This window comes from Oncorhynchus keta, chromosome 12 (assembly GCF_023373465.1).
Source record: "Oncorhynchus keta strain PuntledgeMale-10-30-2019 chromosome 12, Oket_V2, whole genome shotgun sequence".
NCBI classification, from domain to species: Eukaryota; Metazoa; Chordata; class Actinopteri; order Salmoniformes; family Salmonidae; genus Oncorhynchus; species Oncorhynchus keta.
The window spans coordinates 4,587,869-4,615,101 of record NC_068432.1 but is presented as its reverse complement, the minus strand read 5'-3'; the positions used below and the strand labels follow the sequence as shown (position 1 = coordinate 4,615,101).

The 27,233-nt window shown below is 42.4% G+C and overlaps 1 protein-coding gene across 1 annotated transcript in view; it reads right to left on the bottom strand.

Annotated features, from left to right (window-relative positions):
* The window catches only part of LOC118391648 (solute carrier family 22 member 2-like), a 127,625-nt gene that overhangs the window by 8,037 nt on the left and 92,355 nt on the right, over positions 1–27,233 (bottom strand). The window contains exons 9-11 of the mRNA XM_052457618.1: positions 3,703–3,806; positions 3,190–3,600; positions 2,892–3,018 (exon numbers count right to left, since the gene is read on the bottom strand). Of these exons, the coding sequence (XP_052313578.1) occupies positions 2,892–3,018; positions 3,190–3,600; positions 3,703–3,806 (642 nt within the window). The remainder of the gene's footprint in view (positions 1–2,891; positions 3,019–3,189; positions 3,601–3,702; positions 3,807–27,233) is intronic.

Here is a 27,233-nt window from a genome sequence, read left to right as displayed (position 1 = left end):
GATAACTGGGGTAGCAGTAGATATAAACGTTGACCAGCTTACGGCAAAGATTCCCTGTTTATGTGATGCTCGTCGTTTGATGTGACACAGACAGGGTGGCGAGAGTGGGGAAACAGAAGAGTCAATGTATGTTCTTTAGTTGATTCTTTGCCTGACAAGGTGAAGTTAGGATATAAGTTATCCTATACGAGCGTATGTGCCAAATACATTAAGATGTTACAGGTTTCAAGCGTACTGGCAGCAGTGTGTAGGAGGGAGGGTTCAAGGTCCAAGGTATGAGCAATGTGCAGAAGGGCATGAGACAAAGGAATGTGTAGTATTGGGGAAAGTAGTGGAATGTGTTAATTGTAGGGGTGCCCATGGACCTTGGGATCAGAAATGTCTCGTGCAAAAGAGAGGCAGGTTGAGGTTTCCAGGGTTAGAGTAGAGCAGAAGTTGTCATATGCTGAGGCAGTGAAGAAAGTAGAGGAAGATGGGTTAAGGGGGAGGATCTCAGAAACTGGAAAAGGGGCGGAGCTCTGACCACATTGATGGAAAACACAGACTGGAGTAACAGGGGCGTTCACAGTTTAACTCTTTTCCATTGGACTGGATTTTAATGAACGGATTTCTCATTTTAATGAGTAGACTCTGGTTTATTCTAACCATATATTCAAAGTTAAATGTGTAGCATTGTACTGCACATCATTTATTTGTGCTTACAGGCCTAACCCACCGGGGGTGTTTCTGGAATGGACAGAGCAGAAGGAAAACCATGAATGGATTTCCCCACCCCCTAAACTGAAGAAATAACTTTTTTTTCTTTTTGTGGAATAAAATTTCACTTTCGGCCATTTGTGTGTGGCCTAAATTTGTACCTACCTCTGTTCCCCCCAACAATCTATACTGTTTGTTGAAGCTCTGCCTCCTTGTGTTTTTGGTCACTGATGTGGTTCCCAACTGGCCAGTCTGAACCTGAATCTTTAGAGTCCTGGTGCGCAAACTTTCCACCAGGTGGCGGTGGCGGTTACTTTATGACACATTCACGGGTCACGACAGAGGAGTTTTGGTTCCTGACTCAAAGGGAATACCCTGCCGTCTCCTTGTGAGCATTAAAAGTCCTGGTACCCTTCGTCGGCTCATACAGTATCTGTGTGAAGCTGGATCCAGTGCTCTCGTCTGCATTAAAACCAATTATCAATCCAGGTTGAATGTGACAGCAGAGATGAGGTGCGTACTGTCGACCACGCCCCCTGACTTTGAGAAGCTCCGACCCGACATGCATCAAACGCACCCATCTCATTAGTAGTGGTGAGATATGAGACATTATGTAAGACTAATTTGCAATTGACTGTCTTAGCCCCACATTAAAAGTATGTGATAGTGAGTTGAGAAGACAGAAATACTGTTTTTTCAATTGACTGCCATAGCCCCAAATAAAAAATGTAACTGAGTTAGTGTCTTAATGTCTTATTTCTAAGATGTCTTATTTTACATTTTTTACATTTTGATTTATCTAACCTTTACATTGACAGGGAGTCAATGCTGAGACCAAGGTCTCTATTCCAGATAAGCCCTGTATAGCACCGCAATACACATAAAAATACAATGTACACATTAAACTACACATTCATATACACAAAATACACGTAATTACACACAATACACAAAAAGCAAAATACAATCATAAAAAAAACACATTCTTCAAGATAAAACGTCCCCCAACAGCTTTCTGAAACACCCTAGAGGCACCAATTCCTAAAATGTTTAAGAACGTTGGAGATCATTCCACACATGATTGTCACGTTCGTCATAATGATGAGACCAAGGCGCAGCGTGAGTAGAGTTCCACATAATTTGAAACTCACCTAACATAACAACAAACGGAACCAAATGGAACTTGACGCTATACAAATAGTGCAGACAGGCAACTATACATAGACAAGATCACACAACACAAATGAGGAAAATGGCTACCTAAATATGATCCCCAATCAGAGACAACGATAAACAGCTGTCTCTGATTGGGAACCATATCAGGCCAACATAGACATACAAACCCCCCTAGAAATACAAAATCTAGAGTACCCACCCTAGTCACACCCTGACCTAACCAAAATATATAGAAAACAGAGATATCTAAGGTCAGGGCGTGACAATGATGCAATTTCTTTTACTAAGAGCAGATATACCAAACTCATTGGAAATAGAAGGGGGATCTCCAGAGTTAGTCATCCCTGAGACCGGGTCTGGTATCCTGTACAGAACGTCTTTAAGTTAACAATGAAGAAAGTTAAGGCAGAAATGTATGCAGCGGGGCTTTATCAACAACAACAGTTGAATGCATCAGTCTATGAGACTTCAAAGAGGGCCAGCCAACATATCGCTCGTAATAAAGCGCAGTGCACTATGATACACTGCGTACAATGTCTTCAATACAGTGGCAGCCGCATTCATATGTCTCAAGACATGTCTTAGAGATGGTGATGAATGGGAAGGTTGCCCCTGCATTCTATCACCTGCATATCCTTTATCTCCGTTAGCACAGAGTCCACCATCTATCTCACGTTTGTTATTCTGCAGTGATTCACTGCATTGGTTAAAACACATCAGAAACCTTAACTAGAGTATTCTGATGAATGACCTGGATTACGCCATAAAACAGGAAGGAATGCATTAGCCTCTCAAATGATTTACCATTGGTTGATCTACTTCATTCAGGTTATGTACTGCAGCAAAAACGGACTTTGACTTCAATTGGATTGGTACCTAAAATATATATTTGACATCAGATTCAAATACATAAACACTTTTGTAATTCTTCTGTGGATGGTTTTTGTTACTCCATATCCATAGGAAGTTTATCTTATGAAATGACGTAAGCTAAACTGTAGCTAAGTAAGGTAGCTCACCTCTGAGGGAGTGAAGATGACCTCTGGGGCTTCAATTCTGTTCCTCCTGGCAGCGTCTCTCAGTATGGCCTCAGCCTCCTCAACTCTTCCCTGAGAGAGCAGCCATCTGGGAGACTCTGGGATGACCCTATACCAATTCATACACAGTCATAAAAAACTAAACTGAAGCCCTTTGTGCAGTCAGGCTAATGAAGTATGCAAGAAGTAATGCACCTTGCTGAAAGAAGAGGCCACAGATCATTGACTAAGTAGAAGGTTTTGCGGGAAATACATTTTTGTGGGGATAAATTGTGCTTACCACCATAGAGGGATGTATATGAGTCCAGAGCCTGCCATGGGCACCAGCAACCACCTCCACTCACGGATGAAGTATGCCACAGGTGACATTAACATGTAGCCAATCGCAGAGCTCAGGAAAACTCCGAGAGAGGAGAATACCACTCGAACTCCAGGGCTCAGTATTTCTGTCCCTAGGACCAGATATGCAAGTTCAGTAAATTCACCAAATGTACAAGAGATACAGTACTTACAAGGAATGCTTATTTTCAACCTACCAAGAACATACGCTATGACATAGTTGGAGACTGATCCAGCACCAACAAAGAAGAAAATAATACTGAATGCCTCCCAGTTTGGGGAGAATATTTGTGCGAATGTGGCCACAACCTGGATTATTATAGTAGTGAAGAGTGCTGGCTTTCTTCCAAACCTATTGATGAAAAAGAATGCAAGGTCACGTCTCACATGATTCTCCATTAGCACTGAGGGTCACAGTATGAGAGTATACAGTATGACAGGATACAGTACTGACCTGTCGGACATCTGGCCAGAGATGAATGTTCCCACAAGCGCACCAAAGTAGTTAATTGATGTGGTCAAAGGAACTTTGTACGCGTTATCACACACCACATCCCACTGCAAAATACACATATTTCCACATTTACACAAATGTATTTTATCTACCCTTTACAAAAAGTGAAACTGCAGTTACAGTACAGTAACTGTTATTCTGAATCCCAGTAACTGTCGTATGCTGTAACTGCAAAAATAATCACAGTATAATTGCAAAATGATGACAAGACAACATAGTAACACATCAGTTAGTTTCTGGATGCAGTAATTGCAGTACAACTGCAACATACACTGCCTGTCACGTTGTATCAATGATTGGGAGACAGGCGCAGGAATTCGTAATAGGGGGGTTTAATAATCCACCCAAAATATACAACATGCCACGAAAAGGCACGGGACGAAGCCCAAAACAAACGCGTATACAAAAACACATCGAAGTAACCCAAACAGAAGAGCGAGGAAAAAACTCTAATAAATACACGGAACGAGACTCACAATACAGTACACAGGGCGAGACCCATAATAACAAGTGCACAATACATGCAGCACGAAAGCCGAAATAACAAAGCACAGGTACTCACAGACCAACGGACATGGGAACAATAACCGACAAGACAATGGTGAACAGAGGGCAGAGACATTTAATTACTAATCAGGGGAATTGGAATCAGGTGTGCGTAATGAGACAGTTCAGTGATGCCTAGACGCTGGTGACATAGACCTCCGGAACTGGTGCTTGCCCCGACACGCTGCAAGAGCAGCGGACGTGAACGGAATCGGGGATGACAACAGGGATGCGGTGTGGGTGACCACTGGCCTCGTGGTGACCACACGGTCATAGTGCGGGTCGGTCAGGGAGCTGATGGTGAAAATCCCTGGTCAGCGAAGTGTCCAGGATGTCCACCGCAGGAACCCAGCACCACTCCTCTGGGCCGTACCCCTCCCCTGACGCGCTGCACCAGTAGCGGGACGACACGGGCCTCGAGGACGACCAGCATCAGAGGGCCAGTTGCAGCTGCCGAAGTTGCAGCGCCACCGGACGGATCAGTTGCAGCTGCCGAAGTTGTGTCGGCATCAGAGGGCCAGTTGCAGCTGCCAAAGTTGTGTCAGCATCAGAGGGCCAGCTGCAGCTGCCGAAGTTGCGGCGCCACCGGACGGATCAGTTGCAGCTGCCGAAATTGAGGCGGCATCGGACGGGCCAGTTGCAGCAGTGTCGGACGGGCCAGTTGCAGCAGCGTCGGATGGGCCAGTTGCAGCAGCGTCGGATGGGCCAGTTGCAGCTGCCGAAGTTGCGGCGGCTTCGGATGTGCCAGTTACAGCGGCCGAAGTTGCGTCAGATGGGCCAGTTCCAGCTGTCTCCATTTAGGGTCAGTTATTCTGTCACGTTGTATAAATGATTGGAGACAGGCGCAGGAATTCGTAATAGTTTTTTTGGGGGAAACTGACTAATTGACTTGAAAACGTTATAGTACATTTATAACTTTATAAGTGACCTAACAGTTGTTATTAATGTGTTATGGGTTAGATGGAATGATCTTTGCTCCTGAGTGGAGCAATGGTCTAAGGCAGTGCCTCTCAGTGCTCGAGGCGTCACGACAGACCCCATGGTTTGAATCCAGGCTGTAAAACATCCGGCCGTTATTGGAAGTCCCATAGGGCGGCGCACAATTGGCCCAGCGCCATCCGGTTTGGCCGGTGTAGGTCGTCATTGTAAGTAAGAATTTGTTCTTAACTCACTTGCCTAGTTAAATAAAAGTTACATCTAAAAAAAGGCCAGAGGCCAGGAACAAAGGTGGCCTGAGGAAGAAGAGGAAGTCTGGGTACAAGCGTGGGGTGTATAGAGCCTTCATTTTTGTGGACCCCAGCGGAACAGTATCCCAAAGGTATGGAGTCAGGCTAAGGGAGTGCAGGAATCGTCCTGTTATCAAACTTCAGTGTTTTGCCATATACGATTATAGCTTAACGCTTTACTAATACTTGTTTTGTGTTTTTAATACTTGTTTTTATTTATTTTCAAGTCTTTTGTTATCACTCTCTTAGGAAGAGAAAGTCAAAAGCTCCAGCTGAAATATCATGATCAGTTGTATAAAAGGAGGGGAATAAGAGTGTACATAGTAAGTCATAAGTTATAAGTCTCAGCGGTGTAAACATACAAATCAACTGAGAATATGGTTCATTTTTTCAAAGTTTAGAAGTTTATATATAGTTGAACAGTATGGAGTTACTATTAAAAAAGGAGGGACTGTTGGGTTCTAGCTTGAAATTGAGTAATTCTTGTTATCATACTATAATGTATTGATTACTTTTACTGAGTGAGACAAGGGGGAGTGCAGAACGTTTTAACTTCTGTCAAAACATGTTATTGTTAAATCTCATGGCTCCCAAGGAGGGAGGCAAGGGGCAACAGTCTGGTTTCAGTCACTGATAAGGTAGGACATTTGTAGATTAGGGAGAGGTGAGGAATTCGGCCCGAGGTCAGGTCAGATGAAGAAGGAACAGTTCTATTTCACACACATACAGTATACCTCCACGCCCACGAAGGTTCTAGCATCAGGCAGAGCCATGACTATACTATAGTGAGAGGAACCAATTAAGTTCCTGACTAGCAACAGAGATGTGTTGGCTGTCTAGATGTGCAAGGAGTTGACTCCGCCTAGTAGGAGGGTATAAATATATATAATTGTCTTTGTCTTTGCAGCTGTATGGCCCAGTGGATGAATAAAGTTGGTTTGAGATTTTCTTAGTCGTCCGTTTGAGTTTTTACTCTGTTGGTTCAGAACCGAACAACGGATAATCAGTGCACCCGGATTGGGCACCGGCGCCGAGGAAGGCTCCGGACATGGAGCTGAGTTGTCCGCCATGCCTGGACTGGGCACCGGCACAGAGGAAGGCTCCGGCCTTGGAGCGGGACTGGACGTTGTGCCTGGACTGGGCATCGGCGCAGAGGAAGGCTCCTGCCATGGAGCGGGACTGGATGCCGTGCCTGGACTGGGCACCGGTGCCGAGGAAGGCTCCTGCCATGGAGCGAGACTGGACTCCGTGCCTAGACTGGGTACCGGCGCAGAGGGAGGCTCCGACCATGGAGCGGGACTGGACACCAGACCTAACCTGGACTTCGGTGCAGAGGAAGCCTCCGGCCTTGGAGCTGGACTGGATGCCATGCCTGGACTGGGCACCGGCACAGAGGAAGGCTCTGGCCATGGAGCTGGACTGGACACAGTACCAGGGCTGGGAACCAGCGCAGAGGGAGGCTCCTGCCGTGGAGCAGGACTGGACGCCGTGCCTGGAGGAAGGCTCCGGCCTTGGAACTGCGCCGATGACACACTTCGCACGGCGAGTCCGGGGAGCTGGCACAGGACATACTCGGCTGTGAAGGTGTACTGGAGACTTGGTGCATAGAGCCGGCACACATGGTATCGGACAGGTGACATGCTCCTCAAGGCGAGTTTGGAGAGCTGGCACAGGACGTACTGGGCTGTGGAGGCATACTGGAGACCTGGTGCATGGAGCCGGCACATTTTATAACAGACTGTTAGCACGCTCCTCAGGATGAGTACAGAGAGCTGACTCAGGTGGCATCAAACTGATGACACGCTCCTTAGGGCGAATGTCGTGCAACATACACCAACACAACAACTCTCTCATTTCTCTCTCCTCCAATTTCTCCATCAACTCACTGACGGTCTCTGACTCTCTCCGTTCACTCTCCGTTCACTCTCCTCCAATTTCTCCATCTTCACCCAGATTGGCCCTGGTTCACTCCTCGGCCCTGCCGACCACCCCAAGTGCCCCCCAATTTATTTTTCTTGGTGCTGTTCTTTGGGCTTTCGTTGAGGCCGCGAACCCCAGCGTCGTCACTGTCTTCCCTTCTTTCCTTGCGCCTCGTTTTTGCTGCCAACGTCATTCAATATGGCCGCTAGCTGAATGCAATATATTGACATAAGTGTTAACCTCGTGACACTCATCCATTGACTGCAAATGTATTCATATACGCGTCAATTGGTTGAGACTTTTCATATTGAATGCAATGTATTGACATAAGTATTAATGGGTTGATGCTCATCTTTGACATAAGCATCAATTAGCACCGCAAAGCCTTGCTAGAAGCATGCCCAATTGACAGAAGCTTTAATGACAGGATAACGTTTTCCTACGATATGATGTTGGTCATGAAGAACCATCCGGTTACAGAGTTCTGTCATTTGTTTCTTTGGGCGCACTGTTTAAGGTAGAATCCTTTGATTTGTACCTGTAGGGCAGTGGTAGTCTGTAGTATTTCTGAGGGTGTAAGTGTCCTGTGTGTAGCTGGTGTAGAGAGTCAGGCGCAGGACAGCGAATATGAGTAATCAACGTACTTTTACTCAAAATGACAAATGTACAAAGTAACATCACAAGCACACAAAATGATGGACCGGAAATACAATAAACAATCACTCACAAACAAACATGGGGAACAGAGGGTTAAATAATAAACAGGTAATTTGGTGAGTGAAACCAGGTGTGTAAGACTAAGACAAAACAAATGTAAAATGAAAAGTGGATCAGCGGTGGCTAGAAGGCCGGTGACATCGACCGCCGCCCGAACAAGGAGAGGGACCGACTTCGGCGGAAGTCGTTACAGAGGGAGCCGCTTTTGTAAAACAATATCACTGGGTGAGCCGCTATACCCTTCGGAGAAGGGGGGTTGAGGAGTCACAAAGTCAAATAGATTCATACATGATATAAAATGGATTCATATTTAAGATACCATTAACATAGACCATCAAGCTATTTGATTATCTGATTTTCTATTTTAGGACACCTGGGGGTATCAGAAACAAATGTGTAAAATAATTTGACGAATCTTTCGAATCTGACTTTATTAGTCACTATTATAATCTCAATAAAAGTTATAGCACAATATACTGTATGTCAAATCAGGTAATGGCAAATGTGAGCCCGAAGGAAGTATGCTTTGGTATGATTTGCATCAGAAAGGTATTAGAAAGTTCAGGAAAACCTCATGGATGATCATCAAAAAATCTTGTGTAGCCCATGATCGTTTGTGGAGAATCAATTAATTTCCCTCAGTTATTCTATGCAGATTCATCACTCTCTCTTTAAACGAGTCCTCCACAGATTGTGTTGCGTCATATGAAACATGTTATTTCAAATCCATAATGCTGGAGTACAGAGCCAAATGAAACGTTTTAGCTTCACTGTCCAAATGAATACATTAGGGGACTGTAACTACAATGTACTGTGCTGTAACAGTATTAGAGGTCACCCAATTATGATTTTTCAACGCTGATATTGATACCGATTATTGGAGGACCAAAAATTGGAGGACCAAAAAAAGCTGATACCGATTTTTTAAATGTATTTGTAATAATGACAATTACAACAACACTGAATGAACACTTATTTTAATGTAACATAATACATCAATAAAATCCATTCAGCCTCAAATAAATAATGAAACATGTTCAATTTGGTTTAAATAATGCAAAAACAAAGTGTTGGAGAAGAAAGTAAAAGTGCAATATGTGCCATGTAAGAAAGCTAACGTTTAAGTTCTTTGCTCAGAACATGAGAACATATGAAAGCTGGTGGTTCCTTTTAACATGAGTCTTCAATATTCCCAGGTAAGAAGTTTTAGGTTGTAGTTATTATAGGAATTTTAGGACTATTTCTCTCTATACCATTTGTATTTCATTAACCTTTGACTATTGGATGTTCTTATAGGCACTTTAGTGTTGCCAGTGTTAACAGTATAGCTTCCATCCCTCTCCTCGCTCCTACCTGGGCTCGAACCAGGAACACATCGACAACAGTCACCCTCGAAGCGGTGTTACCCATGCAGAGCAATGTGAACAACCACTCCAAGTCTCAGAGCGAGTGATGTTTGAAACGCTATTAGCGCACAACCCACTAACTAGCTAGCCATTTCACATCGGTTACACCAGCCTAATCTCGGGAGTTGATAGGCTTGAAGTCATAAACAGCGCAATGCTTGAAGCACAACGAAGAGCTGCTGGAAACCCTGTTGCTTAGTTAAGTCAGGTGGTTCTGTAGAGAGGATCAGGAGATGGGCTTCAACCTCATGAGGTCATAGTTGATGATGACATGAGTGACAGAACTTGTTTGTTGGGTCGTTTTTACCTCTTCACTGTGTCAATGTAGCACGAAAGTGCTGTTTGAATGAATGCTTACGAGCCTGCTGCTGCCTACCACCACTCAGTCAGATTGCTCTATCAAATCATAGACTTAGTTATGAAATAATAACACACAGAAATACGAGCCTTAGGTCATTAATGTGGTCGAATGTGGAAACTATCACCTCGAAAACAAGAGGTTTATTCTTTCAGTGAAATACGGAACCGTTCGGTATTTTATCTAACGGGTGGCATCCATAAGACTAAATATTCCTGTTACATTGCACAACCTTCAATGTTATGTCATAATTATGTAAAATTCTGCCAAATTAGGCTGGCCCAAACTGTTGCATATACACTGACTCTGCGTGCAATGAACGCAAGAGAAGTGACACAATTTCACCTGGTTAACATTGCCTGCTAACCTGGATTTCTTTTAGCTAAATATACAGGTTTAAAAATATATACTTCTTTGTATTGATTTTAAGAAAGGCATTGGTGTTTATGGTTAGGTACACATTGGAGCAACGACAGACCTTTTTCGCGAATGCATCGATTATATGCAACGCAGGACACGCTAGATAATCTAGTAATATCAACAACCATGTGTAGTTATAACTAGTGATTATGATTGATTACGTTTAATGCTAGCTAGCAACTTACCATGGCTTCTTACTGCATTCACGTAACAGGCGGGCTCCTCGTGAGGCAGATGGTTGGAGCGTTGGACTAGTTAATTAACTGTAAGGTTGCAAGATTGAATCCCCCGAGCTGACAAGGTAAAAATCTGTTGTTCTGCCCCTGAACGAGGCAGTTAACCCACCTAGAGGCAGTTAACCCACCTAGAGGCAGTTAACCCACTGTCATTGAAAATAAGAATGTGTTCTTAACTGACTTGCCTAGTTAAATAAAGTTTAAATAAAGGTGTAAAAAAAATAAATAATAATTCGGCCAAATCGGTGTCAAAAAATACCCATTTCCGATTGTTATGAAAATTTGAAATTGGCCCTAATTAATCGGGCATTCCGATTAATCGGTCGACCTCTAAACAGTATTTCTGTTACATGTATTTGAAATACATATTTAAAATTACACTTGATCATTTTGTCATTGTATTTGTATGAACTACAATCCAATGTATTTTGAAACAAGATACTTTCGAGACCTGTAATTTGTATTTGAAAATACAAAATCATTTTCTATACCATTTATTTTTTTGTGATTCACAATTTTGTGGCCCCTTTTCACCCTGCATTGGTATCAGAAGTCTGATGGCACTAGGATGTGAATGAGTCAATAATAATACCCAGTGTGCAATTGTAACGGTTTTCTTGTGGTGAAGGAGAGTCGGACCAAAACGCAGTGTGTAGGTTGCGATCCATGTTTAATCAACAAACATAAACACGAATTAACACAAACATTACAAAACGTAACGAAAACCGAAACAGCCTATACTTGTCAACTAACACAGCAACAGGAACAAAGACACTAAGGACAATCACCCACGACAAACTCAAAGAATATGACTGCCTAAATATGGTTCCCAATCAGAGACAACGATAAACACCTGCCTCTGATTGAGAACCACTCCAGACAGCCATAGACTTTGCTAGATAACCCCACTAAGCTACAATCCCAATACCAACACCAAAACCCCAAGACAAAACACACCACAATACAAAAACCCCATGCCACACCCTGGCCTGACCCAATACATGAAGATAAACACAAAATACTTCGACCAGGGCGTGACAGCAATTGTACATTTTTACATTTACATTTTGGTCACAGCAGAATGTCACCATGTCATTGGTTTTAGGTTAAAGAGTTGGATAGAAAAAAATACAATTCCCTGATGTCCCTGATCCAAATCAATTTTCCACATTGATACAACATCATCACACCGATTTTATTTGTTGAAATGACGTGTACCAGTTTTTAGCCCAGTGGGTCTTATACAGTGTGACTAACAGTCAGTGCATTCAACTAAGGTTGTCATACAAGCACATTTCACAGTCATAGCAAATAAAAAGTGTTTTATTTTTTACTGTTACTGAGAATGTTGCTGTAGTGAATGCAAATCTATTTTGTGTTTTTCGAAATGACAAAATACCTCAACATACCTGTATTTTATGTAAATACAATACTTTGCAAAAGTATATTGTATTTTGGTTGAATAAAAATTGAATTTAGAGTATCTTGTATTTGTATCAAGATACATTTTGATGTATAGCTGCACCTTTCTGACTGTAACTGCAAATCTTTGTTTCTGTAAGCATTGGATGTCTATCATGCACATTATCATTATCATCATTTTTTAAATCATATATATATATATATCATATTATCATTTCATTCTCTTTTTTTTATCATACACACATTTTTTAGGTGCTTGGTAATAGTCAATCATGTTTGCAGTGATTTGCAATACATTTTTTCTCACCTCCGTGACAAATGTTGACTGGTAGACCTCTTTGCTGTATTTCCAACCGTCCAAGCAACTCTCCAGCTCAATTTCACTCACGTTGATATCCACATTTGGATTGATATTCAGGCGAGAGTAGTTTTTAACCGTCTCCAGTTTGAGTCTTGAGCACGAGCTACGCTGTGACACACCATTCGTTGTCACCATGGGGATGGTCACATTTCTCCACATGTCACTGACATTATAATCCTCAGGAATAAAGCACTCATGTGGCGGGGTATCACCTACAAACACTATATAAATACCAGTAAATCCATTGGGCAGGATGCTGATGGCCAATGCCAAGAAGATTGTCTGCTGAAAGGGTCCCCATGTTCCCAAGAAAGCTGTAATTCCATCGTAATCTCTCATATTGGTGCTGTGTTCAGTTAACCTTTATTTATAGTCAAGAAACTTCTTTACTTAAAGCAAACTGCCTGAACCATATAGCTGCTCCGGAGGTTGTTGTAGTGTTGTTGGATAGCATCTGTCCCCATCTGACATTGACATTAAACATCAGAGCTCTCTCCTTTTATGGGCCATCCCCTCACTTGGAGGCATTAAGATAACATACAGTATTAACGCATCTTGAATTACTCCACTCCGTAGTGCTAATGTATTGGAAGGCCATTAAAAGTGAAGGTTAATCATTACAATTCCCTTTCTGAACTGTGTTCAAGTGTGGTTCACAGAATCCTGGCCAACAGTGAATCAGAGGACAATACCTGTAACTAGATGGCTGTATGGTTATGCCTTTGAAGAATTGTTTTACACCCACGGTAATGGACTGAAATGACCAATTAGAATGTACGGACTGGAGAAAAAGGTACTACGTGCTGGAGCTCAAATTTGTTAAACCTATAAAATATGAAAAACAGCAGGACTAACATATGTCACAAAGTACCGACTACACCACCCGGTGGAGGGTCAGAGCACCTTGACTCTTAATAACTTCAGGTTCATTTAGCAGTGACCAGTTGGGAACCACTGTAACCATAAAACACAAAGTGGCAAGATTCCAACAAAAAGGAAAAACAAATTTATTTTGGAAATGTATCAAAATTATGGTATATTGGAAATGTAGCTAAATGATGTAGGTCATCCACTAAAGGGTTTAGGGTGGAAATCAATTCCACAAAAAGGGAAAAATTGTGTTTCTCCTGTTCTAGGGGATGGGGGATCTCAGGCAGCCTGCACATCAGCTCCACTCCACGTTTTACTCTGGTTCTGTCCACTCCTCTGAGTGGGCCTGATAATGACCAGTCAACAGAGAAAAAGTGCTTGAAAAAAATGTGCTTCTTAAAAACAATTATGAGGTGGTACACATAGTTAGGCCTGATGTCCCGTGAAATGTTGATTTTTAAGGCCATTTTTAATGGGTCAAAGGTCAAATATGGTGAAAATGGACATATTGGAAATACTAATAGATTTAGGTTAAATAACCTGGAATTCTAAACAAAAACGGAGTGGATTATCAAAAATAAACACGTAGACTATGGAATGGATGCATTAATAGTTACTTTACATACAGTTATTATGCTTTAGAGACAGGCAAATATACAGAAAATAGGAAAATGCAGATGTGTAAATTAACCAAATATAAAATGTACAGTACCAGTCAAAAGTTGACACACCTAGTCATTCAATGATTTTTCTTTAGTTTGACTATTTTCTACATTGTAGAATAATAATGAATGCATCAAAACAATTAAATAACACATATGTAATCATGTAGTAACCAAAAAAGTCTAAATATATTTAATATTATAGATTCTTCAAAGTAGTCACCCTTTGCCTTGATGACAGTGGTTGAGAGAATGCCAAGAGTGTGCAAAGCTGTCATCAAGGCAAAGGTTGGCTACTTTGAAGAATCTAAAATATAACACTTTTCTGGTTACGACATGATTCCATATGTGTTATTCCAACAGCTGACCTTTCAGCAAACTGATAGTTCGGCTGTTAGAACCTGTAAAGTCCGCTTTACCATTCTTGGGTAGCGGAATTACTTTGTTTTCCCTCCAGGCCTGAGGAAAGCATTTTTCTCAGATTAAATATATGGCCGTTAAGAGTGGCTATCTACAGCAGTACCTTTCTGTGTAGCTTTCCATCTAAGTTGTCAATGCCAGGAGGTTTGTCATTTTTGATCGATACCAATCATTTTTCCATCTCTCCCACACTAACTTTGAAAAATGCAAACGTACAATACTTTTCTTTCATTATAATAAAGTTTGCCCACTTTGCCAATGAAGTAATCATTCAAATAATTGGTAACATCATTTCCATCTGATTCGATGAAAGATGTAGTTGAATTTGTCTTTCTGCCCCAATTTCTATAATTGATATTTTATTTTTGTTGAGTTTAGTCACATAATTTCTCCATTTGAAGTTTGCCAGGATAAAAACACTTAATCCAAGACAAATATTTTACTAATCTGTTATCCTGTAACATATAAAACAGCATGTGTTGTGATGTCATATTCAATGAGTACATAAAACAACAGAATAGGCCTACTGAAGGGCACTGCGTTCATCCACCTCTGGCCTGCTCGCCTCCCTACCACTGAGGAAGTACAGTTCCCGCTCAGCCCAGTCAAAACTGTTCGCTGCTCTGGCTCCCCAATGGTGGAACACACTCCCTCACGACGCCAGGACAGCGGAGTCAATCACCACCTTCCGGAGACACCTGAAACCCCACCTCTTTAAGGAATACCTAGGATAGGATAAAGTAATCCTTCTCACCCCCCCTTAAAGATTTAGATGCACTATTGCAAAGTGGCTGTTCCACTGGATGTCATAAGGTGAATGCACCAATTTGTAAGTCGCTCTGGATAAGAGCGTCTGCTAAATGACTTAAATGTAAATGTAAATGTACTGACAAACGCTGGATGACAAAAGCTCCTCAGATTCTGGTGGATTCTATTGAACATAATACTGTAAACATTGAACATTTACTTACTGACAATGTGGTATACATTATATGGATGCAGTCAAATTTGACAGACATTTTAACAATTTAGTCAGAGATTTTAGAAGGAAGACTAGTAGACGACAAGTACGTTGCAATACACTTTAGTGAACTATTGAATTTAGAAAGTATTCAGGCCCCTTGACTTTATCCACATTTTGTTACGTTACAGCCTTATTCTAAAATTGATTAAATTAGTTTTCTTCCTCATCAATCTACACACACTACCCTGCAATGACAAAGCAAAAACAGTTTTTTTAGAAATGTTTGAAAATGTATATAAAAAATAAACAAAAATACTTTATTCAGATCCTTCGCTATGAGACTCGAAATTGAGGTCAGGTGCATTCTGTTTCCAATGATCATCCTTGAGATGTCTACAACTTGATTGGAGTCCACCTGTGGTACATTCAATTGATTGGACATGATTTGGAAAGGCATACACCTGTCTATATAAGGTCACACTGTTGACAGTGCAAGTCAGAGCGAAAACCAAGCCTTGAGGTTGAAGGAATTGTCTGTAGAGCTCTGAGAAGGGATTGTGACAAGTCACAGATCTGGGGAAGGGTACCAAAATATTTTAGCAGCCTCGAAGGCCCCCAAGAACACAGTGGCCTCCATCATTCTTAAATGGAAGACATTTGGAACCACCAAGACTCCTCCTAGAGCTGGCCACCTGGCCAAACTGAGCAATTGGCGGGGAAGGGCCTTGGTCAGGAGGTGACCAAGAACTTGATGGTCACTTTGACAGAGTTCCATAGTTCCTCTGTGGAGATGGGAGAACCTTCCAGAAGGACGACCATCTATGCAGCACTCTACCAATTAGGCCTTTATAGTTGAGTGGCCACTCCTCAGTAAAAGACACATGAAAGCCTGCTTGGAGTTTGCCAAAAGGCACCTAAAGGACTCTCAGACCATGAGAAAACAAGATTCTCTGGTCTGATGAAACCAAGATTGAACTCTTCGGCCTGAATGCCAAACGTCACGTCTGGAGGAAACTTGGCACCATCCCTACAGTGAAGCATGGTGGTGGCAGCATCATGCTGTGGGGATATTTTTCAGTGGCAGGGACTAGGAGACAAGTTAGTATCGAGGGAAAGATGAACGGAGCAAAGTACAAAGAGATCCTTGACGAAAACCTGCTCCGGACCTCAGACTAGGGCGAAGGTTCACCTTCCAACAAGACAACAACCCTACGCACATAGCCAAAACAACACAGGAGTGGCTTATGGACAAGTCTCTGAATGTCCTTGAGTGGCCCAGCCAGAGCCCAGAACCTGATCGAAACATCTCTGGAGAGACCTGAATGTACTGAGTAAAGTGTCTAAATACTTATGTAAATGTAATATATATATTTATATATATACATTTGCTTACATTTTTGCATTGTCATTATATGGTATTGTGTGTAGATTTGAGGGAAAAAAACAAATCAATTTCAGAATAAGGCTGTAACTTAACAAAATGTGGAAAAAGTCAAGGGGTCTGAATACTTTCTGAATTCCCTGTACTACTAGAGTCTTCCTCAGGCACCATTTAGTGGCCTACCTTCCCACTTCCCTCATCTCACCTGTGAGTCAGAGATACACATTTTATCTGTGATTATCAACAAATACCACCAATTTAACAGAACTGGAGTATTGTAGTACTTACAAAATCAAATGTCTGTGCTAAGATCTGAATAGCAGTTTGGAGGTTGTGTGGGTATGTGGAAGGTATGGAACATATATTCCATTGCAATTACGTTGTGAAATGAATGCAACCAAGCTTTTAGTGTATGCGAGCAGCAGGACAGACTACATATTCCTTTGTTACGGTATCAATCTAGCTACTTGTACTCGGAAATGCTACTAACTTAATACTTTACTCATTGTTATTTTTTTTAATGTCGTGGCATTACTACTATGCACACAATAAAATATAAACCCTGAGATAAAAAAAGACTGATATATTTTGTGAAAATTGACCAAACCATATCCAAATGTTTGTTTCCTATATCGACACACCATATAAAAATGTAAATATTTGGCCATACATAATACATTTGTCTTGGATGAAGTGTTTTTATCGTGACTTCAGAGGGTGGCTAAATTCCCATAGAATGCTTTAGAAATGATGTGCATTTATTTTTGTGTCATAAATTAAAGTAATCATCTTTAATAACATGCCATCATGGTTTCCGAGTATATATATGATATATCATTTTTTTTGTATTCACACTACCTTTCAAAAGTTTGGAGTCACTTAGAAATGTCCTTGTTTTTGAAAGAAAAGCGATTTTTTTTGTCCATTAAAATAGCATCAAATTGATCAGAAATACAGTGTAGACATTGCTCATGCTATAAATGACTATTGTAGCTGGAAAAGGCTGATTTTTTAATGGACTATCTACATAGCCGTACAGAGGTCAATTATCAACAACCATCACTCCTGTGTTCCAATGGCACGTTGTGTTAGCTAATCCAAGTTTATCATTTTAAAAGGCTAATTGATCATTACAAAACCCTTTTGCAATTATGTTAGCACAGCTGAAAACTGTCATACTGATTAAAGAAGAAATAAAACTGGCCTTCCTTAGACTAGTTGAGTATCTGGAGCATCAGCATTTGTGGGTTCGATTACAGGTTCAAAATGGCCAGAAACAAATAACTTTCTTCTGAAACTCGTCAGTTTATTCTTGTTCTGAGAAATGAAAGCTATTCCATGCTAGATCGGACCTTCCACAGTCCAATAGCATTAACAACGTTTCACTTCCCTCTGTTCCAGTCCGGGTTTTGCCAGTGGACTGTTGTATGTACTGCCAAAACTGCCCCTTTTTCCAAGCTCTGCTGCCAGTTGTCCCAGTCAGTTTTCATAGAGTCCCGAACCGATTTGGCACACTTTGCTTTCATGGTCTTTAAATACACACTTCAATCTTGTCAAGCATCAAAGGGAATGTTCGAATATAGAATTACTGATACTTGCATTTATCACAGAGGAGATGACATTCTCATGAGAGGTTGAGAATTCTGGGAAGCGATGTTCCTGTTCGTACCCTTACAAAAAAGTCCCACAGGAATCTTGCAGGATTGACAAAATCCTGCAGGAAAAGTCCCTGATGCTCCTGCAGAACTCCTGCATTAGTATGACTTGTCCTGCAGAATTTTTGAAAATCTTGTACAACCATGACAATCCCTGCTGGAATCATGCAGGACCGAAACCTGCAGGATTTTGATATTTCCTGCATGATTTGGCAATTCCTGCAGGACCTGACAATTGCTGCACAACCAAGTAAATTCCAGCACAAATCCTGCAGCATTTTGATATTACTCGGGACATATCGAGTAGTCAAACTACTGAAGGAGGAGATAAAGGTGGGTGCACATAATTTTATATATAGCTAGCTAGTTTTTTTAATGAAAAAAAAGTGTATTGAACTCTCCTTTGCAATTTATAACAAGACGATGAATGATCATGTGACATATTGTTCACCATAGCAACAGTCAGCCTGGCTCAAAGCCATACAAAACATAGCCTACTGTATGTATTTCTGAGCACCTCCAAGACGTATTATACCTACTAATAGGCTAGTGGTAAGGCCCCTAAAAATGTTTGACACCCCTACCGGAGTCAGAACATAAAACACAACCATGGCTCCTATTTATTAAAATAATGGTTGTGTAAAAAAATATTTTTGGGGAAAAAGTGGTTAAATTGATAGATATTGTGACACACCCCATCAACTTAAAAAGTGAAGAATAATGCCTGAATGTGTATGCTTCTGTGTTTCAACACCAAACCCACCAGTGGTGTGCGTGGCCAAAGAGCTCTATTTTCATGTCATCTGACCATAGCTTCCAGTTCCAATCCAAGTGCTAATGCCATTTATCAAACTCCAGGTGGTGCTATGGTCAGATGACATGAAAATAGAGCTCTTGGCCACGCACACCACTGGTCGATTTGGCGTTGAAAAACAGAAGCATAAGCAGAAAAGTACCTCATACTGTACCTATGGTAAAAGATGGGGGTGCATTGGCTATTTTGATTCCAATGGTCTTGTGGTCCTTGTTAAGGTCAACGGCATCATGAACTTTATCAAGTACTAGGAGACTTTAGCCACAAACCTGGTTGCCTCTGCTAGGAGGCTGACACTTGGCTGCAAGTGGCTCTTCCAGCAAGGATATAACCCCAAGCACACATCAACATCGTCAAAGAAATGGTTAATAACTGAAAAAGTATTGCATTGAGGAATGGTCTAAGATGCCTTCCAATGTGTTCTCCAACCTCATAAACCATTTTTCTGCTCAGTGTCGTTATCCTCGCAAGGGGAGGGTGCTGGAGTCCTGAAAAAAAGGGTGGCAATAATTTTGACCCCTATCTTTTATAGATTTGTTCAATAAAACGTCTTTCTCTGAGCAATTTATTTGACCATGCAATACTGTATAGCTCAGTATTTTTATAGCTCAGTATTTATTTTATATGGTATTTTTGCTCGTGTTTGTTGGCTCTAAGGAAAACAAGTGGGCTCAGATATATATATAAATTAAATTTTTGGGGGTCCAAGGTTATGGTTGAAGGATTTTGTATCTTTAACCCCTACTCTTGCAATTAAGTCAGGGGGACACCACAGTTTGATTTTGGGGCCACCCTAGATTTTTCCCCATATCCAATATAGAGTCCAAAATCCAATATGGTTGCCATAATACCATTTGTTGGAGGTTAAATCAAGTGTAAATATGAATTTTGTAGATTAGGCATTTTTTCAGAATTGTGTACATTGCCCTCCCATAAAGACTGCTTTGGTGTAAATAAATTGTTTTCTGAATCCGATTTGACCAACATGAATACACTCAAACAGCTTTGCCTAGTGAAAGTTTTGCAGAATTTTCACAGTTTGCTGCCAAAGATGTAAACATTTTTTTTCCTAATGATCAATACAACCTACTCCACATTTTCAAAGTAAAATAAAATGTATAGAAAATATCTAAAATGAATAAAAATGAAGAAACAAAGATATCTTGGAAATGCGTTCTCTGGAGTGATGAATCACACTTCACCATTTGGCAGTCCGATGGACGAATCTGGGATTGGGGGATGCCAGGAGTACGCTACCTGCTCCAATGCATAGTGCCAACTGTAAAGTTCGGTGGTGGAGGAGGAATATTGGTCTAGGGCTGTTTTTCATGGTTCATGGCTAGGCCCCTTAGTTCAAGTGAAGGGAAATATTAATGCTACAGCATACAATGACATTCTAGACAATTCTGTGCTTCCAACTTTTGGGGAAGGCCCTTTTCTGTTTCAGCCTGACAATAACCCTGTGCACAAAGCGAGATCCATACTGAAATGGTTTTTCGAGTTTGGTGTGGAAGAACTTGACTGGCCTACACAGAACCCTGAACTCAACCCCATCGAATACCTTTGGGATGAATTGGGCCAGGCCTAATTGCCCAACATCAGTGCCCAACCTCACTAATGCTCTTGTTGCTGAATGGAAGCAAGGCCTCGCAGCAATGTTCCAACATCTAGTGGAAAACCTTTCCAGAAGAGTGCAGCAAAGGGGCTGTAACTGGTCATTCTGGGCAAACTGTAGAGACAAGTGCAGTATCCTTCCTGTTTGACTGGATTTTTGGGCCGTGGGGTGATCCGTTTCCAACAGCTACAGCAGGGGTTTCCAAACTTGTCCCTGGGGCCCACCCTGGGTGCACGTTTTGGCATAACCCTAGCAATACACAGATAATTCAAATAACCATCTCATTATCAAGCTTTGATTATTTGAATCAGCTGTGTTAGGGTCCAGGGGTGACCCCAGGACCGAGTTTTTAAAAAACCTTTATTTTGGGCAGTTGGGGAGTTTGGGAAGCCCAGAGCTACACTATGGGTGGTAGCGTCATGGGTACGTACATGTATGAGGGTAATGTAGGCCAGCTCTTTCCAGATGGCATTATGGCCTCCTGACAAGTGGCAGTCCAGTTCCATGGTGTCTCTGTCTCTAGTAACTGCAAGAGTGGAGAACTAATGGTGGAGTGGTCCTATCGATGTCCTGGGAGATTAAGGACGGCATTAAAAGCAGAGAGGTGAAATTCCTATGACGTGAAGGTCTACTAAGGGCAAATCCACGGCAACGGAAAGCTTTACACAGAAATCTATAAGTACGGTTATGAATATCAATCGCTTCATGGTGATTTATCCTAAATAGGTACTCAAAGGTAGAAATATGCTGCTGTCGATAGTCTGGGCAGTCAAGCACTTCACCAGTTAAGTTGGCGGACACAAATTGATCATAGAAACATGTCACCACCCGGTGAAATTTCTGACGAGCCAACAACTTCAGGAGGGAGCGGTACACAACAACAGGATTGCGGATTTGGCGAATGACACTGCAGAGACATGATGTGATAGTAAACTACGCAAAAGTGAAATACCTGCCTTTGGGTGGGGCATTGGCGGTGTGTCAAAGCTGTGGTGATGATGACACCGACTTCAAATCGTCCACAGTTGACGTAGCTCCGGCGTTGCCTTCGAACCATCACTCCTTCGAAGAGAACGTACAGTACCAGTCAAAAGTTTGGACACACCTACTCACTCAAGGGATTTGTAGAATAATAGTGGACATCAAAACTATGAAATAACACATATGTAATCATGCAGTAACCAAAAAAGTGTTAAACTAATCAAAGTATATTTTATATTTGAGGCTTTTTTATTTGAGATTCTTCAAAGTAGCCTTTGCTTTGATGACAGCTTTGCACACTCTTGGCATTCTCTCAACCAGCTTCATGAGGTAGTCACCTGGAATGCATTTCAATTAACAGGTGTGCCTTGTTAAAAGCTAACTTGTGGAATTTCTTTCCTTTAATTCTTTGTGCAGACCTCACTACCCTCTGGAGAGCCTTATGGTTGTGGGCGGAGCAGTTGCGTACCAGGCGGTGATACAGCCCGACAGGATGCTCTCGATTGTGCATCTGTAGAAGTTTGTGAGTGCTTTTGGTGACAAGCCAAATTTCTTCAGCCTCCTGAGGTTGAAGAGGCGCTGCCGCGCCTTCTTCACAATGCTGTCTGTGTGGGTGGACCAATTCAGTTTGTCTGTGATGTGTACGCCGAGGAACTTAAAACTTTCTACCCTCTCCACTACTGTTCCATCGATGTGGATAGGGGGGTGTTCCCTCTGCTGTTTCCTGAAGTCCACAATCAACTCCTTAGTTTTGTTGACGTTGAGTGTGAGGTTATTTTCGTGACACCACACTCCGAGGGCCCTCACCTTCTCCCTTTAGGCCGTCTCGTCGTTGTTGGTAATCAAGCCTACCACTGTAGTGTCGTCCGCAAACTTGATGATTGAGTTGGAGGCGTGCATGGCCACGCAGTCGTGGGTGAACAGGGAGTACAGGAGAGGGCTCAGAACGCACCCTTGTGGGGCCCCAGTGTTGACGATCAGCGGGATGGAGATGTTGTTGCCTACCCTCACCACCTGGAGGTGGCCCGTCAGGAAGTCCAGTACCCAGTTGCACAGGGCGGGGTCGAGACCCGGGGTCTCGAGCTTGATGACGAGCTTGGAGGGCACTATGGTGTTAAATGCCGAGCTGTAGTCGATGCACAGCATTCTCACATAGGTATTCCTCTTGTCCAGATGGGTTAGGGCAGTGTGCAGTGTGGTTGAGATTGCATCGTCTGTGGACCTATTTGGGCGGTAAAGCAAATTGGAGTGGGTCTAGGGTGTCAGGTAGGGTGGAGGTGATATGGTCCTTGTCTAGTCTCTCAAAGCACTTCATGATGACGGAAGTGAGTGCTACGGGGCGGTAGTCGTTTAGCTCAGTTACCTTAGCTTTCTTGGGAACAGGAACAATGGTGGCCCTCTTGAAGCATGTGGGAATAACAGACTGGGATAGGGATTGATTGAATATGTCCGTAAACACACCAGCCAGCTGGTCTGCGCATGCTCTGAGGGCGCGGCTGGGGATGCCGTCTGGGCCTGCAGCTTTGCGAGGGTTGACATGTTTAAATGTTTTCCTCACGTCGGCTGCAGTGAAGGAGAGTCCGCATGTTTTAGTTGCGGGCAGTGTCAGTGGCACTGTATTGTCCTCAAAGCGGGCAAAAAAGTTATTTAGTCTGCCTGGAGCAAGACATCCTGGTCCATGACGGTGCTGGTTCTCTTTTTGTAATCCCTGATTGACTGTAGACCCTGCCACATACCTCTTGTGTCTGAGCCGTTGAATTGAGATTCTACTTTGTCTCTATACTGACGCTTAGCTTGTTTGATTGCCTTGCGGAGGGAATAGTTACACTGTTTGTATTCGGTCATGTTTCCAGTCACCTTGCCCTGATTAAAAGCAGTGGTTCGCGCTTTCAGTTTCACGCGAATGCTGCCATCAATCCACGGTTTCTGGTTTGAGAATGTTTTAATCGTTGCTATGGGAACGACATCTTCAACGCACGTTCTAATGAACTCGCACACCGAATCAGCGTATTCGTCAATGTTGTCATCTGACGCAATACGGAACATATCCCAGTCCATGTCATGGAAGCAGTCTTGGAGTGTGAAATCAGATTGGTCGGACCAGCGTTGAACAGACCTCAGCACGGGAGCTTCTTGTTATAGTTTCTGTCTGTAGGCAGGGATCAACAAAATGGAGTCGTGGTCAGCTTTTCCGAAAGGAGGGCGGGGCAGGGCCTTATATGCGTCGCGGAAGTTGGAATAGCAATGATCCAAGGTTTTTCCCGCCCTGTTTGCGCAATCGATATGCTGATAAAATTTAGGGAGTCTTGTTTTCAGATTAGCCTTGTTAAAATCCCCAGCTACAATGAATGCAGCCTCCGGATATATGGATTCCAGTTTGCAAAGAGTCAAATAAAGTTCGTTCAGAGCCATCGATGTGTCTGCTTGGGGGGGAATATATACGGCTCTGATTATAATCGAAGAGAATTCCCTTGGTAGATAATGCGGTCTACATTTGATTGTGAGGAATTCTAAATCAGGTGAACAGAAGGACTTGAGTTCCTGTATGTTGTTTTGGCCACACCATGTCACGTTAACCATAAAGCATGCGCCCCTCTTCTTACCAGAAAGATGTTTGTTTCTGTCGGCGCGATGTGTGGAGAAACCAGCTGGCTGCACCGTCTCGGATAGCGTCTCTCCAGTGAGCCATGTTTCCGTGAAGCAAAGAACGTTACAGTCTCTAATGTCCCTCTGGAATGCTACCTTTGCTCTGATTTCATCAACCTTGTTGTCAAGAGACTGGACATTGGCGAGGAGAATGCTCGGGAGTGGTGCACGATGTGCCCGTCTCCGGAGTCTGACCAGAAGACCGCTTCGTTTTCCCCTTTTTCGAAGTAGTTTTTTGGGGTCGCCGGCTGGGATCCATTCCGTTGTCCTTGGTGAAAGGCAGAACACAGGGTCTGCTTCGCGAAAGTCATATTCTTGGTCGTACTGATGGTGAGTTGACGCTGCTCTTATGTTCAGTAGTTCTTCTCGATTGTATGTAATGAAACATAAGATGACCTGGGGTACCAATGTAAGAAATAACACGTAAAAAAACAAAAAACTGCATAGTTTCCTAAGAATGCGAAGCGAGGCGGCCATCTCTGTCAGCGCCGGAAGTATCAGGCATTCAAGGTTGAATTGCCGCAGAGAAACCACTTCTAAAGACACCAATAATAAGAAGAGACTGGCTTGGGAGACTTGCTCCATGCAAACCATTTCAATTTCAGCTAGGCAAAAAGACCAGCCAATATGCAGAAGTTACTGGTGGACTTATCACCCTGCAAACTGCTGTGGAACACGACTTGTCAGAACTTGCAATCTGCACTGATTCAAACTATGCCAGACTCACTTTATTATGCCACTTGCTGTTTTGGAAACAAAAGCACATGACTACTTGAAGTGGTAAAGGAGTAAAGAACATAGAGCTCATTCGAGCTTGTGACGACCTAATAACCAAACACAACCTACAGGTGCATTAGAAGAAAGTCAAGGGACACTCCAAATCACCTGGTTGTGACAAACTTGGCAACGACCATACCGAAATCTGGTGCAATTCACGGCACTCCTAGGGTGGTACGCATCGCTCCAGCAGAGTAGAAAGGAGCAATCAGACAATCGTCAGAATCCTGAGGAAATATGTGGCAGCCAACAACAAAGATTGGGACCTCAAACTCCCACTGGTATTGATGGAAATCAGAGCCACACACAATAGGTCTACAGGAATAACATCATTCGAGAAGACGCTTCCATTGCATCTCCTGTACCAACCGGGAGATGTTGCCGCAGCCACCACATACACGGCTCATCAATACGTGGCTGACTTGCAAACCCATCTCCAGACTACCTTTGTGTTTGCTCAAGGAAAGATGGAAAGAGGTGCAAAAGGTGACAAGACCCATTATGACAAAAAGGCCTCACACCAGGAGTTTGAGGTCGGGAATAAGGTCTGGTACTACATGTACACTAAACTTGTGGGCATCGTCAAAATGATCCTGCCCCACTGGACCACACGAGATTGTGTTCAAGCATGTGGGAAGGTCTCTCCAGGACACTATTCTGGTGGTAAATATGCACGTTACTCTCATGAACAAAACCCTCCTGTCGGTAGGAAAGCTAGAAGAGGTCATGAACCATGCCTATGCCCATGTCTAATTGGTTCGCTTGTTGTTGGAGGATTATCTCTGTGATGTTAGCTCTTCTATGGATCACCTGGCAATTAATAGAATCCCCTCATATTGAGTGCCCCTTTCAATGGTGCACAATACATTGACCTCAGCTACCACAACCACAATAAAGCCATTACAGTCACACCTGGTCTATAGTCTGGGGTCTGCAATTCCAATACACGTTGATGTTAATCGTAAGGAAGTGGGATTTTTACTGATGCTGCCAATTGTTAGAGAACATCTATAGGTTGAAAGGGTTCTAAATGAAGGATTTTGGTGCGACAACACCCACGTGAAAATCCCCACACCACCACTCATAGCTTATCAAGAAAACAATCCAGATTTTAATCTCACCCCTAGCCTGTTAAAACGTCTCTGGGATAGGCGGGACCCAAATGTCTCACCTGGTCAATTGCCAGGAAATATGCAGAGCACCAAATTTAAAAGAAAATGCTATAAAATTCAAACTTTCATTAAATCACACATGTACAATACCAAATTAAAGCTACACTCGTTGTGAATCCAGCCAACATGTCAGATTTCAAAAAGGATTTTCGGTGAAAGCATAAGAAGCTATTATCTGATGATAGCACAACAGTAAACAAAGAGACAATAACATATTTCAACCTTGCAGGCACCACACAAAACGCAGAAATAAAATATAAATAATGCCTTACCTTTGACGAGCTTCTTTTGTTGGCACTCCAATATGTCCCATAAACATCACAAATGGTCCTTTTGTTCGATTAAGTCCATCGATATATATCCAAAATGTCCATTTATTTGGCGCGTTTGATCCAGAAAAAACAGCTTCCAATTTGCGCAACGTCACTACAAAATATCTCAAAAGTTACCTGTAAACTTTGCCAAAACATTTCAAACTACTTTTGTAATACAACTTTAGGTATTTTTAAACGTTAATAATCGATCAAATTGAAGACGGGTCTATCTGTTTTCAATACAGGAGTATCACAAACCAACGCTACTTTTCAAGACTTGCGCAACTCTCAACAGTACACATAACGTTACCCAATTCCAAGATGGCCATACTTCTCCATTGCACAAAGGAATAACCTCAACCAAATTCCAAAGACTGGAGACATCCAGTGGAAGTGGTAGGAACTGCAAACAAGTGCCTAAAAAATATAGTTTCCCAATGAGAAGTCACTGAACAGACAGAGACCGAAGCATGTTTTTATTCTGAATGGTTAGTCCTTGGGGTTTTGCCTGCTACATAAGTTCTGTTATACTCACAGACATAATTCAAACAGTTTTTGAAACTTCAGAGTGTTTTCTATCCAAATCTA